The sequence below is a fragment of the Tursiops truncatus genome, chromosome X (genome assembly GCF_011762595.2).
Source record: "Tursiops truncatus isolate mTurTru1 chromosome X, mTurTru1.mat.Y, whole genome shotgun sequence".
Taxonomy (NCBI): Eukaryota; Metazoa; Chordata; class Mammalia; order Artiodactyla; family Delphinidae; genus Tursiops; species Tursiops truncatus.
This window is the reverse complement of record NC_047055.1, coordinates 1,899,250-1,917,010: the sequence shown is the minus strand read 5'-3', so window position 1 is coordinate 1,917,010 and position 17,761 is coordinate 1,899,250. Positions and strand designations below refer to the sequence as shown.

At 56.7% G+C, this 17,761-nt stretch overlaps 1 protein-coding gene across 13 annotated transcripts; it reads right to left on the bottom strand.

The window, feature by feature from the left end:
• Positions 1-975: 975 nt before the first annotated feature.
• Positions 976-11,444, bottom strand: CCNQ (cyclin Q). 13 transcript variants are annotated; one of them, XM_033849349.2, is made up of 6 exons: positions 11,028-11,437; positions 9,684-9,767; positions 7,935-8,118; positions 6,381-6,513; positions 4,958-5,185; positions 976-1,470 (listed from the first exon to the last, which is right to left on the bottom strand). In XM_033849349.2, the coding sequence occupies exons 1-6, from the start codon at positions 11,143-11,145 to the stop codon at positions 1,381-1,383; spliced, it is 837 nt and encodes a 278-aa protein (XP_033705240.1). In that variant the 5' UTR covers positions 11,146-11,437; the 3' UTR covers positions 976-1,380. The 13 variants fall into 13 exon arrangements, 12 of the variants coding, with proteins under 12 accessions (XP_033705240.1, XP_073655515.1, XP_073655516.1 ...); XM_073799414.1 differs by having other exon boundaries at positions 10,517-11,195; XM_073799415.1 differs by having other exon boundaries at positions 976-1,410; positions 10,517-11,191.
• Between the last annotated feature and the right edge of the window lie 6,317 nt (positions 11,445-17,761).

Below are 17,761 nucleotides of genomic sequence, written 5' to 3'. Positions count from 1 at the left end.
GGAAGGGGGTGATGGAGGCAAGGTGCTTTTTAAAAAGCACGAGGCAGAAAGGACTGGCAAGAGAGCCGAGGCCGCCCTCAGAGGCCCACCAGCCAGGCCCCTCACCCTCCACTGTCTGCGCTCAGAGCCCCGGCCCTGTGCTCCGGCACAGACTCTGTCATCAAAGGTGCCCCGTTGAGCTGGAAAGGACACAGTGGAAGAGGGGACATTTACTCATATCCTTCACCCTAAAGACAAATAACACAATCACTTTGCAAACTCAAGCAAGCCCTACTGCCTGACTTGTCACCCATGAGCGGCCCCTCCCTGTGCCCCTCACCCAGTGGACCCTGGGCGTGCCAACCAGCCCCCATACCTGTGGGTGCCAGAGGGCATGGTGGCCAGTGGCCAGAGCCTGCGCTCCCCTGGTGACAACCTCGCAAATGTGGTGAAGTGCTTGGGACGGTCCCCCAGCCCCCATGCCATCATGTGTTGAAGGATGGTCCTACCAGCGTGCGTCCTACCAGCCGCCCAGGCTGGCCTCTTTCCCCCAGGGCACGCCCAAGAGCAGTCCTTCCCGAAGCAGTGCCATTTGAGTGGGAGTCGGGGGGCGGGGCACGGCTCTGAGAGTCCCTAGACTCGGCATCTTGACTCACTGTCTTGGCCTTAATAAAAAGTTGTAACTTTCTAGATACATTTTGGTCTTCTTGAACTCAGATGATACTCCTTAACCCCTCTTTCCAAGATGAAACTTCACTCGCCAAGCAGAATGATTGCCAAGCCCTGCAAGGGTCCCAGCAGAGGAGGGAGGACACGTGGGCCCTTCTAGGGGACGTCATTGTGACACGGGCACACGCTCTGCCACCCTGCCTTCCGGAAGTGGTGGAGGGCCTACCCCAGGCACTTCCACCTGGAGAGCCTTTGAGGGGAAACCGAGTCTGGATGGTACCCACAAACCCCCCAGGGCAGCACGGGCTAGAGAGGAAACACCGGGTGTCCCAGTTCATTGGTATCTTTTATTACACAAAATAAAGTTCCATCTATGTTGCACATTCATTCATTCTATAAATCAGGCTTTTAAAAAATCCCCAGGGGCTCAGTCCCATCCTTTCTCTGATTTTCCTTCCGATGACGTCACCCTCCACGGCAGTCAGGTCCTCTCAAAGGACAAAAGCAGACGCGGCGCCTGGCCTCGGCAGCCCCTCGCGGTGAACTTCAAGCCCGCCCGCTGAAGGCGTGGCTCCTGTCACTGTCCAGACCACGGCTGCCGGGGACAGTCATCGCCTTCACCAGCCCTTCCAGCGGGTCCTCTGGGGGCTGGCGTTCACGGCCCTGTGGCGGTACCATCCCCAGGCTGCCGAGCGTCACGGACTTCTCTTTGGGCAGGCCTGGACCAGGGCCTTAGGGGATCTCTGTGTCCATGGTATAAATCTGAATGAGATCAGACACAATGTTATCAATGATTGGCTTGGTAAGGTCTTCACTAAACACCTAGAAAGGAGAAGGAAAACAGGTTCCGGTTAGACTCCCTCTCCGTTAAACAAGGCACCCGCCACTAAGCACAGAATCACAGTGCACAGGGGTGGGGGATGGCATGGGGACTCGGCTATTGGAAACGAGGGTGGCTCTCTGCACAGCCGGTTCAGGTCCAGCCTGCCCAGGCTGATCACAAAGCAGAGAACATTCCAGATGGAAGAGGCTGTGGTGACCATCCAACTCATACAGGAGAGGGGACTTGCCCTGGGTTACATGGGAAGCTGGCGACAGGCTCCTGCCTCCCCCTGGAGCTCTCAGGCCCACAGTCTCTGGGTATGGCAGCAGGGGTGGGGAGTTCATTTCCAGAAATAGGCTAGGTCTCCTGGACCCCACTCTACCCTAGGCCAACCCCTAGGGAGCACGTGGACCTGCTCTCTAGCCTGGACCACAACGTGTCTTTTTTTCTTTTTTTGGCCATGCTGGACAGCTTGCTGTATCTTAGTTCCCCGACCAGGGACTGAACCCAGGCCCCGGCAGTGAGAGCACGGAGTCCTAACCACTGGACCGCCAGGGAAGTCCCCAGACCGCCACTTGACTGTGCCACGGAGCTTATAAAATTGCAACGTGAGTCCCCAGGGGCCCAAATGAAGAGGGCTTAACTCTGCACGTTCCCAAGGAAGGTCCGGTCCTGGCCTGGCTCCTGGGAGGGGAACTCTAGGCCCCTGCCTGACGAGAGGGTCTCGGTTTGCCCAGGGCCAAGGGACCTGGGAGCTCATATCTGGTCTCTCCTGGACCTGTCCTCCGTTCCTTTTATCTTTGCTGATTTCAAGCTGTACCCTTCCCCAGTAACTAACCCGAACTCCCATAACCACGAGCATCACGGCTTCTCTGAACTCTGTGAGTCCTCCCGGCAACACAGCGAGTCTGAGGATGCTCTTGGGGACCCCTGATGACACGGCAAGTAAAAAGCCAAACAAGGAGCACTTGGTTGGATGCCGTGGCCCCCGGGCCGGGGGGGTGCTGCCTGGGGAATCAAGGTACCACGAAGGTCAAGGCCCAGGGCTGAGCTAGGGCAAAAGCTGGACCTGAGTCCACCCTCCTGCACGGCCACCAAAGGAAGCGTGAACTCTCCACAGGCTGTCACTTCAGGTGGGAGATAGTGACCTGGAAACAGTCCCTCCCTCGACCTCTGGCTCAGGAAGATCAGCCGTCACCCCCTGGACTCCGGTTGGAAAATAAATACTTCAGAAATACAGGCTTGCACAGCACAGGGAGATCAGCTGGGTGCTTTGTGACCGGCTGGAGGGGTGGGTTAGGGAGGGTGGGAGGGAGGGAGACGCAAGAGGGAAGAGATATGGGAACATATGTATATGTATAACTGATTCACTTTGTTATAAAGCGGAAACTAACACACCATTGGAAAGCAATTATACTCCAATAAAGATGTTAAAAAAAAAAAAGAAAAGAAATACAGGCTTGCTTGTCAGGGTCCCCAAGCCAAGAAATGACCGTTAAAATGTAGTCCAGGGCCAGGACTTCCCCGGTGGCACAGTGGTTAAGACTGTGCACTCCCAATGCAGGGGGCCCGGGTTCAATCCCCGGTCAGGGAACTAGATCCCACATGCGAGCTGCAACTAAGGAGCCCGCCTGCCGCAACTAAGACCCGGCGCAGCCACGTAAATAAATAAATATTTTTTTAAAAAAAAGTAGTCCAGGGCCAAAAGCTGGAAACAATCCAAATGTCCCTCATGGAGGAACGAACCGACATGATGCGGCCCAGCCACACCACGGAACAGGACTCGGCCTCCAAAAGATGGGGATTCCGACACCCGCTGCAACTCGCTACTGCTTTTGAGCCAGAGCCTCAGCCACCCAGAGGCCCGAAGCACCTGGGCACAAACGGCCACCCCGCTGCCACCGCTGCCACGCTCGAGGGCAGACAGGTGACTTCACAGAAGTGGTGGCTGAGAGCAGATGAGCAGCAAGAATGTCTCACGATTTAGAGGCAGCAGCTCGTCAGCAGCCACTCAGCACCAAGCAAGCGGCCCTCACATGCCCAAAGGATGCCCGGCCGCTCCCGCGCACGGAACTCGGAGCCACCCGGAAAGACAAGAGCGAGCGAAGCGCGGGCGTAGCGCCCAGAGGGGCGGCCTCGTCCAGGAGGACGATTGCTGGGCACGTGTGTGTCACCCAGAAAAGAGGCCCGTGGCGGAGCTGCTCCCCGTGCTCTCCTCTCACGAGCGGTGAGGGCTGACGGCCCAGAGCGGGAGGCAGAGGATGCTGCGGCAGCTCCAGCCCCGGTCACCGTCAGGAGCAAGTGAAGAGAAAGGAGAGCAGGGAGGACACACAGAGGAAAGCAGCCCGGGACGGGCCGGGAAGCAGCGGCCCCTTGCGCCGCCACCTGATTCAACAGAGTGGGGACCTTGGGCTCACGTGATCTGGAAGTCCCCAAGAAGCCCGGCACGGAGCAATGCTTTTGTCCACGCAGCCGCCCTTTGCCCCCCACCTGCCCAGACACTGGGCGTGGGGCAGCTGATGAAGCAGACAAGGTCCCTGGCCTTGGGGTGGGGTGGGGGGCTGGGGGGCAGACAGGCAATAGAGGACAGTGAATCACAGAAAGAAGCTGTGAGCTCCCAGGAAGGGCAAGCAGGCCGGGGGAGGGAGCCTCAGGAAGGGGGAGGCAGCCACTGTGGGTTCGCATGGGAGGGGTGGTGCCCAAAAAGGAGGAGCCTTCCGTCACCTCAAAGTCTGTTTACATGGAATCTCACTGTAGGACAAGGAGGGACAAAGGTATCATGAAGAGAGGGCCAGCAAACTTCAAGTACAGGAAAGGAAAAACGGAGAATGATGTCAAAATCCCATTTTAAGGAACGGTGGGACTACCCAGGGAAACCCGCTAGGACTGCAGCCTTTCTGACAGACACACTTCACCCAGCTCTCGACAAACTGCTCTCAGCATTCAGTACGTCTGGGGGAGGCGGGGTGTCATCTGTCTTATCTATCTATGCATCCACCCACCCATCTATCATCCAACTACCTCCTTTTCCATCATCTCTCCATCCCACCATCCACCATCACCTATCCATCCACACATCGTCTATCTACCTACCTACCAACCGCTGTCTTTTTAGAGCACCCCCTGTACATCTTCTGACGTGAAGCCAGACTTATTAACCTCGGATCTACGAGCTCCCACTCAGTTCAAAAAAAGTGCTTGGTTGGCTCAGTAGTTCTCAGCCAGGGGCGACCCCTATCCCGAGGCACTTGGCAACGTCTGGCGCTGTCCTGCTCCTACATCCGACCCTGAACGTCCACGGTGTCGAGGGCGAGAGCCTGCCTTACACTATTAGGACAGAGTATCCTCAAGCTTCAAGGTTCCCAAGTAGCCCGTCTCTTTCTTTGTGGATCATTACTACAAAGAAATGTGACACCAGGTACAGGGACCTCAGGCAGAGAAGAGGGGGACGCACGCCAAGGGGGACTGCCAACGCAGTCACCTCACCTGCCACCATGGCTTCTCGGCCTCGGCCTCAGCGGGCACCTCGACCCCATAGGCCTGCAGGGCCAGGTGGAGCACCGCCACGGCTATGTGCTGAGCCTGGAACCGGAGGCACAGCCCCCCGTGGTAGCTGTCGCGCAGCAGGGCCCAGGCGGTGATGGAGACGGGGCTCCGCTGCCAGCTGTAACGGTTCAGCCAGTTCTTGACGGACAACAGGTAGTGGAGCAGGTACTGCAAAGACACGCCAGTCAGCTGGCCCCCCGTCACCTGCCTCCTTTACTGTGAGTCTGCGGCCTGTCTGCCCACCAGCCACTCTCCCCTAAGCGTCACGATGTGTGTACACCACAGATCGGATATCGCCTCCCAGTGTCACTGGAAAAAAGCCCCAGTGCCTTCCACAGGCCTTGCCCCACCCTCCTGCCAGGTTCACCTCCAGCCCCGCCGGGGTCCCCTCAGGCCCGCCTGCTCTCAGCCTCCAGGCCCGGCTCCCAAAACCCGCTCGGCCGCTCTCCATGGCCACCCCGCCACTGTCCCTCTCCGTCAACGTGGCCCTGTGCCGGCCACCATCAGCGATCATTCTCCTCATGCCCTTGGCCCAGCTCAAACATTAAAACTCCAGAAACGGCGTCCCGATCTGCACGACAGGGCAAGGCACCCACAGTCCAGCCTGAGGCTGGGGGCCAGCCAGACACCGGACACTGGCTCTCGGGGCGCCAGGGCCAGCTCGGCCGTCCGTCAGCTCCCCCTCTGCCCGAACACCACTCTCTCCTGAGCCCACGGGGAGTGCCACCGAGGAGGGCAGCCCTGCACCGCACGCCGACAGAAAACACTACGGCTTGGAATCTCCACCAGCGGCTCTGGGACTAGGGAGGGGGTCGGGAAGGCACACGTCCCAAGCCCCCCCCACCCGCCTCTCTGCAGGCCACCTTTCCAGCCGCCCACAGGTCCTTCCGAGTGCTGTAAGGGTTCACGTGCCCCTTCTGCTGCTTTCTGAAGCAATTCTTCTGTTGGGACGAACGCACTCCTAGCTGTGAACGGTGAGTGACCAGGCTTTTCTCGTGGGTTCGTACACACAGCTGAGCTGGCACTGAGCTCTGAGGCGGGGCAGCAACTCCTGGCACAGAGACTCGGCAGGTCAGGACACGGGCCCTGCCTCCCCGTGGCTCAGTGAACAAACAATTCATACGGGTCTGGGGACGGGCACGGGCTTCAGAGGGCACGCGGATCCTGGCTTGCAGCCACAGCCGCGCGGGCGGAAAGGCAGCAGCTGCAATTAGAGCTGCCTGACGGACCCCGAGAGTGGTGACGGGCGAGGCTGCCCGAGCCGGTCACTGCTTCTCCCCAGGGCCCCGCGTGGCTCCAGGCTCAGGGGGCTGCAAATAGCTTCGTGCCTCTGGGAACTGTCGGCGACCCCCCCAGCACATACCTTGTGAGGGTGCTGGAAGGAGACCTGGAAACGCAGAACCCGCAGTACGAGCAGCTCGCACTGCACGATGCTGTCCCGGAGCTCCCAAAAGCGCGAGTCCAGTTCCAAGGGCTCGCTGTCCGGGTGGAAGTACCTGTGCAGAGAAACAGCACAGCTGACGGCAGAAGTGGGTGGCCCCAGGAGCCCCCAGTCGTGGGATACCCAGAGGCAACGCCAGGGCCCCTGTGCTGTTGATCAGCACAGGGTCACCATCAACCACTCTCCACCTACGGCCACTTCTAGCGTTAGCCCCGTGGCTGTCCCACCTCCTCAGCAGGACGTCGAGTGTAAAGATGGGCTCTCTGCAGTGTCTCCTGAGGAACAGTCTTTGCACCCGGGGCGGCGATGCTCCGGGCTCTCACTCAGGGCCCAAGGAAGGCATTTGAACACAAGAATGTTGCCCTCAGAAATGTAAATGTATTTTAGCTTTCCATTTTGTTTCATTCCAGATCTTTGTGTCCTTATTTACACCTTATTCGTCCACAACACTCCCACCTATGCAAGATCACCAGGCTGTGCGGGAATGGGATACACACTCAAGTGACCCCAGTTCTCTGCTGCTGACTCACCCTTCCCGGCCCCTCCCTCTTCTTCCAATCTCCCCACAGAACCACACCGGGCGCCAACGTCCTATTAGAGCGCCCCCCAGTTTCCCCTCGTGCCCGCCCACCCTCCCTGCTGGGGCCCTGGCAATGACAGGTGGACTCCAGCTGCCCTTCCGCGGTTCCCTCCCCTGTTTTTCTCCTACTCTTTCGAGGTACACCGTGAACCTGTCATGTTTACGGGGTGGGGAGTGCTTTTCTGTTAACTGTTTCTTAAAAGAGAAGCAGCACAAAATAGTTTTCTCCCCTAATGATTAGAGTTCCTGGAAAGGCTATGACGCACTAACTTTCCATAAATTGCTTCCTCCCAGGCCCCAGGACCTCGGCACAGCCCGCCCAGCCGGCTGGACCCCCGTGTCCTTCCCCAACAGGAACACAGCTGCTCCGGCCCAGGACTCTGCGAGAGACATTCCTGAGCAACTCTGACCATGTTTCCACACCATCTAAACAGGACAGCGGCCCCAGAACCCAACTGGTTCCACCCATCCTGTCCAAGATTCCACGAGAATCTTTTTTTTTTTAGAATAGAATTTGATCTTTTATTTATTGTTTAACACCCTTATTGGACTATAGTTGCTTCACAGTGGTGTGTCAGTTTCTGCTGTATCACAAAGTGAATCAGCTGTTCATACACACTCTGCTCCAGCTGTGCCCGCGTGCGACGCTAGGGACACCCTCTTTCCCACCCCGCTCTGCACCCCATCTGGCCTCTGAGGTTCCCCAAAATCTGGCCCCAGCTTCTCTCGTACAGGTGCCCCTAGGCTCCTGGCTCACCCCTGCCTTTGCTGTTACTGCTCCCGGCCCCAGTTCACGGCCACCCAGGTGCCTCCTCCTTAGTTGGACAGGAGGGGGGGCAGGGCCTAGTGAGATCCTTCTCTGGCCTCCCATTCACGGGGACACCAGAAGCGGCTACCTGTTGGAAACGTTGATGATGTCACGAGTGCGCAGGCGCTGTTCCTCCACTTTGCCGGCCAAGTAAAGGGAAGACATGGCCACCAAGTAGGGGTCATAGGCGTCCAGGTCGATCTCGCAGAAGAACTTATGGTATATGGCACAGGCGGTGGCGATGGGGATGGACCGCATCCCTAGCTTGACACCTACCGAGAGAAAGCAGGCAGGCAGGGGAGTGCTTCATCCAGGGCTCGCCCCCTGCAAAGTGTGAGGGGAGCCGCCAGGTTGGGCCCTAAGGGTGCACATCCCTGTTCTGACAGGACCGAGAGCTCAGGGCCCAGCTGGCAGGGGCTGCCATGCCTTCCACTGGGTCCTCGACCTGAGGGATTTAGACGTGAGCTTCTCAGACTCTAACGTGCTAACAAGCCCCTGGGGGTCACGCTGAAGTGCAGCATTCCCTTCAGCAGCTCTGTGGGCTCCACGCTTCTCCCAAGCCTCAAGGCCACGCCAGGAGAAGCAAGGCTTCAAGCTACTGCACCTGGCATATCCCTTTCTGCACATCTTGAAAAGGAACAAGTTGTGTGTCTGTTTCCACCTTAGCAGGCATTTAACTAGAGGTTGCCCCCACCTCTGCAGCTCACCTAACCAAAATCCTGCCAATGTGACAGGAGGAAAAAAGGCCTCTGAGTATCAAACAGGTGCCGCGAGTCCTGAGGTCATAGTTTAAGATTATACTCAGCACTGGTTTACTGATCCACAGGTTAGCAAAGGCAAGAAAAGCGAAGCAGGGTGACTGCCAAAGGCAACTGCCGGCAGAGCAGGAGAAAGGCCACAGCCAGGCTCGAGGGAAAAGGGAACAGAACTCAAAAACCAGAGCATGATGGTTTGATGTAGGGGTTAAAGCGCTAAATCCCCCCGACAGCTCCTAGGGAAATCACCGCGTTGGGTCACAGAACCAAAACAAATTCACAACGACCAGGGTTAAAAAGGGAAGGTTAAATGACATCCCACAGACTGAAAGAAGGTGGAGAACAGCCGACAATCATTCAAATTGTGTTCAACACCCTCTACCTAAAAAGGTGTATTAGTTCCCCAGAGCTGCTGTAACAAGGCACCACAAACTAAGTGGCTTAAAACAACATATACTTCTTTCTCTTACAATGCCGGTGGTCAGAAGTCCAAAATGAGTCTTAGGGGGCTAAGTTCAAGGTGTCGGCAGGGCTGCTTCCTTCTGGAGGTTCCAGAGGAGAATCCACTCCCTTGCCCTTTCCAACTTCTAGAAGCGCCTGCAATCTTTGGCTCACGGCCCTTTCCTCCACCCTCAAAGCCAGCGGTGCGGCATCTTCTAACTCTGCTTCCATCATCACGTGGCCTATCTACTCCTCCTGCCTGTCTCTCTAAGGATGGGTGTGATTATATTGGGCCCACCAGATAACCTAGGATAGCTCCCCAACATCAAGATGCTTAATCCCATCTGCAAAATCTCTTTTGCCACATGAGGTAACAGTCGCAGGTTCTGGGAATTAGGATGGGGAAATCTTTGGAGGACCGGTATTCAGCCTCACACAGAGGGCAAGGGCATATGCAAAACACTTCAGCATTAGCTTTTAGCATTTAGGTTTTAGCATTTCCAGGTTTAAACTTCAGTTTCATAGACAGTTCCTACATGGGACCCCTCATTCTCAGAGATGTCAGATTAGGTGGTATTACTGCACATGACCCTCCAAGTCTTGCTTTTATAGAGCAAACCCTCAAAGAGTAGCATGCTTGCCTGGTTCACACGGATCCTCCAAGCAGATGTAGGGGGTATATGAGGAGGCACTGCCATCCTTCCTTATACACTTTGCAAAACTTCCTGGAAATTAAATGTACAAATCACTGGGATTAATGGTCCTGCACTATTTTCCCCAGACTCTGCCCACCTTGACTTGAAAGTGAACTCTTCGCCAGAATGGATACAAAGTAACAAAGATCGCCCTCTTCGGCAGACTGCATACAAATTAACAAAGATCAACAACAACGGAGGAAACCACTATTGACGGAAACAGTGTTTCTACCGGAATCCAATTAGCTACATCGCCTCGCCTTCGGAGTTAGAGCACTCAACACCACGGTGTGGATGCCCTGGCCGGGTTCAAAACGTGAGCTGCGCCCTGGCTCCTAGTGGTTTTGTTTTGTTTTTTTTTCGGGGGGGGGGGTTGTTTGTTTTTTAAACTTAAATTTGCCAGAGTTCCCTGTATATTTATTTATTTATTTACTGCGTTGGGTTCTTCGTGGCTGCACGTGGGCTTCCTCTAGTTGTGGCGAGCGGGGGCTACTGTTCATTGCGGTGCGCGGGCTTCTCACTGCGGTGGCTCCTCTTGTTGCGGAGCACGGGCTCTAGGCGCGCCGGCTTCACTAGTTACAGCACTGCAGGCCCAGCTCAGCACGGGCTCTAGGCGCATGGGCTGTGCTGCTCCGCAGCATGTGGGATCCTCCCGGACCAGAGATCGAACCCGTGTCCCCTGCATTGGCAGGCGGATTCTCAACCACTGCGCCACCAGGGAAGCCCCTGGGTCCCAGATGTGATGGGACCTCGTCAACAAGGTTTGTCAGGAGCCTCACCAAGGGCATATGCTCCAAAAGGCTCCGTGTGACCAGGTGCCAGCGTCCCCGTATGCTGCGAGGCAGGTGTGTGTGTCAGAAGGCGCGGCACACTCAGTCGAGATGCGGGCGCCCCGATTCCGCCACCTTCTAGCTGGGGCCTTCTAGTTTCCACATCCTCTCTTTGGACCCACGCGCCCGCCCATGAAATGGCCATGACCGCGTATGCCTCGCAGCGCAAAGCCTAGTACGCAGGGCGTGGCGGAAAGGCAGAGGCCGGTACCCCTAAGCCGAGCCTCCCAGCCTCCGCTAGGGCAGTGCAGGCCCGATCTCTTCCCTCCGCTCAGCCACGCCAGCACCGAATTTGGCGGGTCCCATGTTTCGGGAAGCGGATCCCCGCTACGCCAGCCCCTGCCTGCCTGCTCGGTGCTCCCGCGGCGGGTTGGGGCCAGCTGGGTGAAAGTGCAGCAATGCGGCTCTGGCTCCCACGTCCCGTCCGCGCGGGGCCCGCCCTCTTCCCGGCCGTGGTTACCTGCCTCCATGATGAACCTCGTCACTCGGAAGTGCACCCTCGCCTCGGGTGCTGGCCGCCCCTCCGCGCCCAGTGCCGCATCCCCTCCATCGCAGGTCCCCGGGCCAACTGCTTCCATGAGGTCCCGCCCCACGGGCCCAGATCCCCCACGAGAAGGGCCCGGACGCGAGGCGGCCGGCTCCCCGGGTGCTCACGGCGGGAGCGGAGATCCCGCCCCGCCCCGGCCGGCCCGCCCGCCCGCCAGCCCGCCAGCCCGCCAGCCCGCCAGCCCGCCAGCCAGCCCAGCCCAGGCCGGCCCGCCCGCCCCAGGGTGGGTAGCGCAGCTGTCCGCCAAAGGCGGGTCCGGCCGAATACGCAGACTCAAGCTCAAGCGCAAGCGCAGAGGCCGAAGGCGCCCGCCCTGTCCCCTAGATGCAGCAAACATCTCCTTTGGAGCCGAGGCCCCGCCCCCGGGAGGCCGACGCCCCGCCTCCTGGAGACTCACGCTCCGCCCTCGGGAGCCGAACGGCGGCAACCGGAACCGGCGGGGCTACTCCTCCAGGGTGAAGTGACGTAACAGTCCTAGATCAGGGCACGAAAATATCACCCTCCCCGGCCCCTGAGCTACAAGTCCCTGCGGTCCGACTAAGGTGTGCCTCCGGGCTGGTGGCCCAGCGTGGTTCAGGACGGGGAGAGCTGGCTGTCTGCCAAGCCGCGGCGGGGGCCGGGTGCGGGGGGATCGCTTACCGGAGCTCACATCGGTGTCTCCCAACTGGAGAAGACGTGGGGTTCAATGTCAGTGTTCGTAAAACCCGAATCCAGGTTTGTCAGAGTTTCCCAGACCTACAGATGAGCCCTGAAGGGAATGCTGTGCACGAAATGAGGGCATGAGGGCTGTTCGTGCCAGGGTTTTCCAGGGGCCCAGCAGCCCTTGGGGATCTGGTTGCTGCTCGACTTTGCAGCTTGGCAGCGCAGTGGAGCTTAATAAATGTTTGCTGAATGAATGTTGCTGAATGTCCAGCTCACAGTGGCTTCCCACGTTTCATTTGTGTCTTCCACAAGTAGGAAACTGTGCGTCAGGAGTCAGGCATGTAGAACACCAAAGGGACGCCCAAGCTAGTGACAGACAGTTACTCTGGGCATTCTGTTACAGTCAGACAATCGCTATGATTTGAGAGAGCTGGGAACGTTGAGAGGAAAAAGGCCACCTTTTCCCACCCACCCACTCAGGCCAACCTTAATCTCCTTCCTCAGCCCCCACCCCCCTACTGAGCTCCCCCTCCCCCAGCCCTCTCTCCACACCAGCTGGGTTGGTTTCCTGGCGCGGCTGTAACAAATGACCAGCAACCTACGTGGCTTAAAACAGTAGAACTTTATCCTCACACGATTCTAGAGGCCAGATGTCTGAAATCAAGGTGTCACCAGGACCATAGTACCTCCAGCTCCCGGTGGCCCCAGACGTCCCTTGGCCTGTGGCCGCATCTCTCCAGTCTCTGCCTCCCTCCTCACGTGGCCTCCGCCCTTGTGTCTGTGTCTCTCCCTTTCTGTCTCTGTCCAGGGCAAGAGGCAGACCCTCTGGGCTGAGTACCTCTGTGTGGGCATGCGTGTGCACGCGTGTGAGGGGGCTTGGGGGCCCCAGCCTCCTGGGCTGCTGACCCCTGTCATGCCTTGAGCACTCCGTCACTGCTGTCTGTCCCTGGGTCTTGGGATGTGGGTCCACTGCCTCCGAGCTCCCCACATCTGTGTATAATGCACACGCCCCCCCACGCACGCACACACAGATGCACGCACACGAGTCAGACACTCCCCCCACGTACACTCAGGTGCACGTGGGCACACGCACGCACACACCCAGATCGTATCACTCTTCCCTCTGGCCCCTGGCCCCTGGCCCAGGGGCCTGCCTGTCACCTTCTGGCCCACTGTTTGCTGGTTCAACAGCCCTGCTGGGACCCCTCCTTCTCCCCTGGGCCTTCTGTAGTGTGAGGAGTCTGGGCTCAGCGAGCAATAGGTGCCTGTGAATGTGACTCAAGGGAATGACTCAAAGAACACATTAATTTTGAAAGCACTGGGTCATAGGGCACCCTCCTGGCAGGCAGCCTGGGCACAGTGGTTGATAAATGAATCATTCAGTAGCCACCAATTGGAGCCAGCAAACCTCGAGGCACTGTCTCCCCTCCCACGGGCAAGCCACACCCACCACGGGGACCCTCCCTTCCCTGCCCCCTGTCACCACTCCCAAAGGTGGCATCTCCACTCTCATCCCCCTCCCCTGACCTCACCTGGGGATCATCTCCAGTCCCTGCACAGAGAGGATGATCGATAAAGGCGGGGCGGACTTCATCTCGGAAGAGGATTCTGATATTGGCCGACGCCTCCTTATCTACCCCCTGACTGTGCGCCCTGACACTAAGTAAACCTCAGCGTCCTTCTCCCGAAGGTGCCGTCACCTAACGGGGGAGTGAATGAGTAGGTCACGCGGAAGCTCACAGGATGGGGCAGAGAAGGGGTAGAGGTGTGCAGGGTGCAGAGGAAAGCCCGTGCCCACGTGGTCTTCAAAGGCAGGGGTGATCTCTAAAGTGCCCGCCCTGCCCACCTCATCCCCAGGGGCCTCCACCCGAGGAGTGGTCAGTGGAAGCACAGCCTGGTCCAAGGCCAGCCCTGCCACTTGTCCCTGGAAACTTCTCTTTCCACTGTCACCACTTCAGCCCTCCCTCCCCCTCTCCACTGGCATCTTCCGGGCCAGTGAGGGCAGGCGCTCAAGCCTCCCTCTCCCCGTAGGCAAGCCCAGCAGCCTCCCTCTGGGCCCCTCTCCCCGCCCCCACTGCCCTCTGCCCGCCCACCCTTCTCAACACCACAGCCCTGAAGCCACTCGTGTCCCTGGATCCCACACTCTGCCCTTGGCCCCCACCCCACATACGGCCCCTGCCACAGGAGACTGTCCTCCCACCCCACCCGCACCCCATCCTCATCTTAGTCCGTTCAGGCTACCATAACAAAACACCACAGACTGGGGGGTTATAAACCACAGACATTGATTTCTCACTGTTCTGGAGGCTGGAATTCCAAGGTCAAGGTGCCGGCACAGTCGGGTTCTGGGGAGGACCTTCTTCTGGGGTGCAGATAACCAACTTCTCGCTGTGCCCTCACATGGCGGAAGGGGCAAGGGAGCTCTCTGGAGCCTCTTTTTTTTTTAATATTTATTTATTTGGCTGTATCGGGTCTTAGTTATGGCATGCGGGCTCTCTAGTTGCGGCGGGCAGGCTTAGTTGCCGCGTGGCAGGTTGGATCTTAGTTCCCCGACCGGGGATCGACCCCACGTCCCCTGCATTGGAAGGCGGATCCTTAACCACTGGACCGCCAGGGAGGTCCCCAGAGCTGCTTTTATAAGGGCCCTAATTGCACAGGGCCCTGCCTCATCACTTCCCAAAGGCCCCACCTCTCGGTACCATCACCTTGGGCCTTCGAACTTTACCATATCAGTTTGGGGGAGGCCCCATTCGGACCCTAGTACTCGCCAAGGTCAAGTGTCACCTCTGAGCTGCCTCCCACCCGCAGCACTGGTTGCAGTTGACCGCTTACTACAGGGGCTGGCTCCGTACTTGGATGTCTCACTGCCGACAGCTTGGAAGCCTCATCCCCCCAGTCCCCTCATGCCCCACGACTGGGCAAGCTGATCAGAAAACCCGGGGGGCTCCCTCCTTTGGCACCAGAGGGGAGTTCAAAGCCCACCCGGGAACCCTCACCCCAGCCCCACCCATGACAAAGAACCCCACCAGTCTCCTTTCCGTGCTCGCAAGCCATTTGCCCACCACCTCGGGGGCCTCAGTACCTGAGTAAGGAACCCTTTCAGAGCCTCCTGGTGAGTGTGGACCATCAGTCTCCATATCCTGTCACCACAGAGTGACCACAACGCACGCCTTCCCGCCCCAAACACTTTCTCGTGGCTCCTCTTCTCCCCTCCCCCATCAGCAGAGCGCCTGGTGAGCCTGTAGCCTTGCCCTCCCCCCACCCCTCCCTCTCCAGACAGAGTGACTTTTGTAAAAGCGAAGTCTGATCAGCGCCCTTCCCTCTCCGAGCCTGCAGGAGCCATACTGGCTGCCAGAACGCAGCTCTGTTTACCTGGCAAGTCAGGGCTTGGTTCTATTAAAGAAGGTGGAACTTTCCTCACAAGTGTGGGCATTGGTGGGATTACGGTTCTTGGTTAACCTACTGCCTGGGATTATTTCCTTTTGACTAAACGAGTTTTGAGTAAAGACAGACTCAATAGAGAGGAAAATGGAGGGAGCTCTGAGCACCCATGAGATCTCATGTGTGGTCAAGATGGGCCTCAGGAGAAGGGCTGAGAGTCGGCGTGAGGGTCAGAAAACGCATCCCAGCTACAGACGTGCACAAACAGATGTTACGAATCAAGAGACAGAAAGTGGATTAGTGGGGGCCAGGGACTGGGGAGCCATGCGGGTGACTGGTAGCGAGCACAGGGGTTCTTTGGAAGGGTAGTGAGAACGTTCTGGAATTAGATTGTGGTGATGGATACACAACTCTGTGAATGTATTCAAAACTGTTGAATTGCACAGCTTAAATGAGTGACTGTTACGGTATGTGACTTATATCCCCATAAAGCTGTTATTTAAAAAATTACCATGCCGGCAAAGAAAGTCAGAGGGCGGAGCAGAGCCGGCGGAAGGACCGTGCCCTGTTTCTGGAGCCAGGGAGCTCTTCAAAGACAAGTGAACTCACAGACCCTCAAAGTCCCGAAATGGGGTGAATGATGTCCGTTCTGAACCATGGCGCTCTGCTCCCCCTTGGGGAGGGGAGCTTGGTGGAGTGTTGGAGATGGGGGAACACCCAGGCCTGGGGATGCTCACGCTTCCACACACCCAGGACCCGCCAGCCAGAGTGGGGGCTTATGGGGACATCTTGACCCGAGTCCATCTCACAGGTGACCTCCACGTGGGTGCCACTCCAAATGGGGGCCTTTTAGCTCCTGGAGCAGTTTTTTCCCTGCCATCCTGAGTGGCCCCCACTGAGGTTAGAAAGTGAAATTCTCACCACTTTTCTTGTCCTTGCTAGGCCCCTCTCTCCTGTGTGCCTCTCTAGCTCCAGCAGAGCCCTTCCTGTGTTTGGGATGGCCAAGGCTCAGGGCCAGACCCATTGCCATCCCCACCCTCCAGCTGGCTTCCTCACTGCCATATTTTTGGCCATAGGGACAGCACAGCCCAGATTTTACTCACGTGCCCACCATCATTTGACCAAGTCTGTCTCTAAGGGTCTAAGTCCAGAGGGAGACTGGATGAGTCTCATTTATGAATACACCCTTCCGAAACAGGAAGCCACCTTTGGTCAAATCAGCTGCGGGGGTGGAGGGAGGTGTCCAATGTCTGTTCACGTCGGAAGGAGTGCGGGACACCCATTTGGCAGGGTCACTCTAAGGGCACCCGAGCCCACGGCCTCAGGTGTCACACTTTGTGCACCACCCCCATACACCCAGAAAGGGACTCAGGGAAAAGGATGAGGTGAGGTCAGCCAGAGATCTTGTCTTTGCTATTTGTTCACTGGGCAAGGAAATCAAGCCCTCAACTCTCTTGGCAGACGGTCAATAGAGATGGTCTAAATTGCTAGATGAAGAAATAGCTGGGAAAGCCAGTTGTCTGGTGATGTGGAGGCAACTATCAGAAGAGTTACAGTATTAGGCTGAAGGCAAAAGCAAATGAAGGAATGACAAAGTGTATCCAGGCTGGAAAGGGAGCGATAAAACTACCTGTACGCACAGATGACACAATCTTATATAGAGCAAATCCTAAGAAAGACACACACACACACACACACACACAACTATTAGAGCCAATAAATGAGTCCAGCAAACTTGTAGTATACAAGGTCAGTATATAAGAATCAACTGTATTTCTATACACTACCGATGAACAAACCAAAATGAAATTAAGACAACAGTTCTATTTATAAAAGCATCAAGTGAATAACATACCTAGGAATAAATTTAACAAAAGGAGGGCAAGACTTGTACTACAACATACTCTTGAAAGACATTAAAGAAGATCTAGGGACTTCCCTGGTGGCACAGTGGTTAAGAATCTGCCTGCCAATGCAGGGTTCACAGGTTAGAGCCCTGATCCGGGAAGATCCCACATGCTGCGGAGCAGCTAAGCCCGGGCGCCACAACTACTGAGCCTGCATGCCACAGCTACTGAAGCCCATGTGCCTAGAGCCTGTGCTCCACAACAAGAGAAGCCACCCGCAATGAGAAGCCCACTCACCGCAACGAAGAGTAGCCCCTGCTCGCCACAACTAGGGAAAGCCCGTGCACAGCAACGAAGACCAAACGCAGCCAAAAAAAAAAGATCTAAATAGAAAGACATCTTATGCTCATATATAAGAAGATTTAAATTGTTAAAATGGTAATATTCTTCAAATTGATCTACAAATTCAATGCAACCCCTATCAAAATTCCAGCTGGCTTTTTTGCAGAAATTGACAAGCCCATCTTAAAATTCATATGGAAATGCAAAGGACCCAAACTAGCCAACACAATCTCGAAAAAGAACAAAGTTGGAGGACTCACACTTCCTGATTTTAAAACTTACCACAAAGCTACAGGAATCAAGACTATGTAGTACAGGCACAAAGATGGAGATATAGATCCATGGAATAGAAAGAAACCCATACTGTTTTGGTTCAGCGATTGTCAACAAGGGTGATAAGACATTCAATGGGTAAAGAATAGTCTCTTCAACAAA

Excerpts from the sequence above, each read along its gene's own strand:
- CCNQ (XM_073799414.1), bottom strand. The coding sequence starts at position 10,712 with ATGGCCATTTCATGGGCGGGCGCGTGGGTCCAAAGAGAGGATGTGGAA. Across the intron at positions 8,119-9,683 it reads GGAGGATCCGTGTGAACCAG|GTGTCAAGCTAGGGATGCGG; the intron begins GCAAGCATGCTA and ends TTCTCTCGGTAG. Across the intron at positions 1,471-4,957 it reads CCGAGAAGCCATGGTGGCAG|GTGTTTAGTGAAGACCTTAC; the intron begins GTGAGGTGACTG and ends TCTCCTTTCTAG.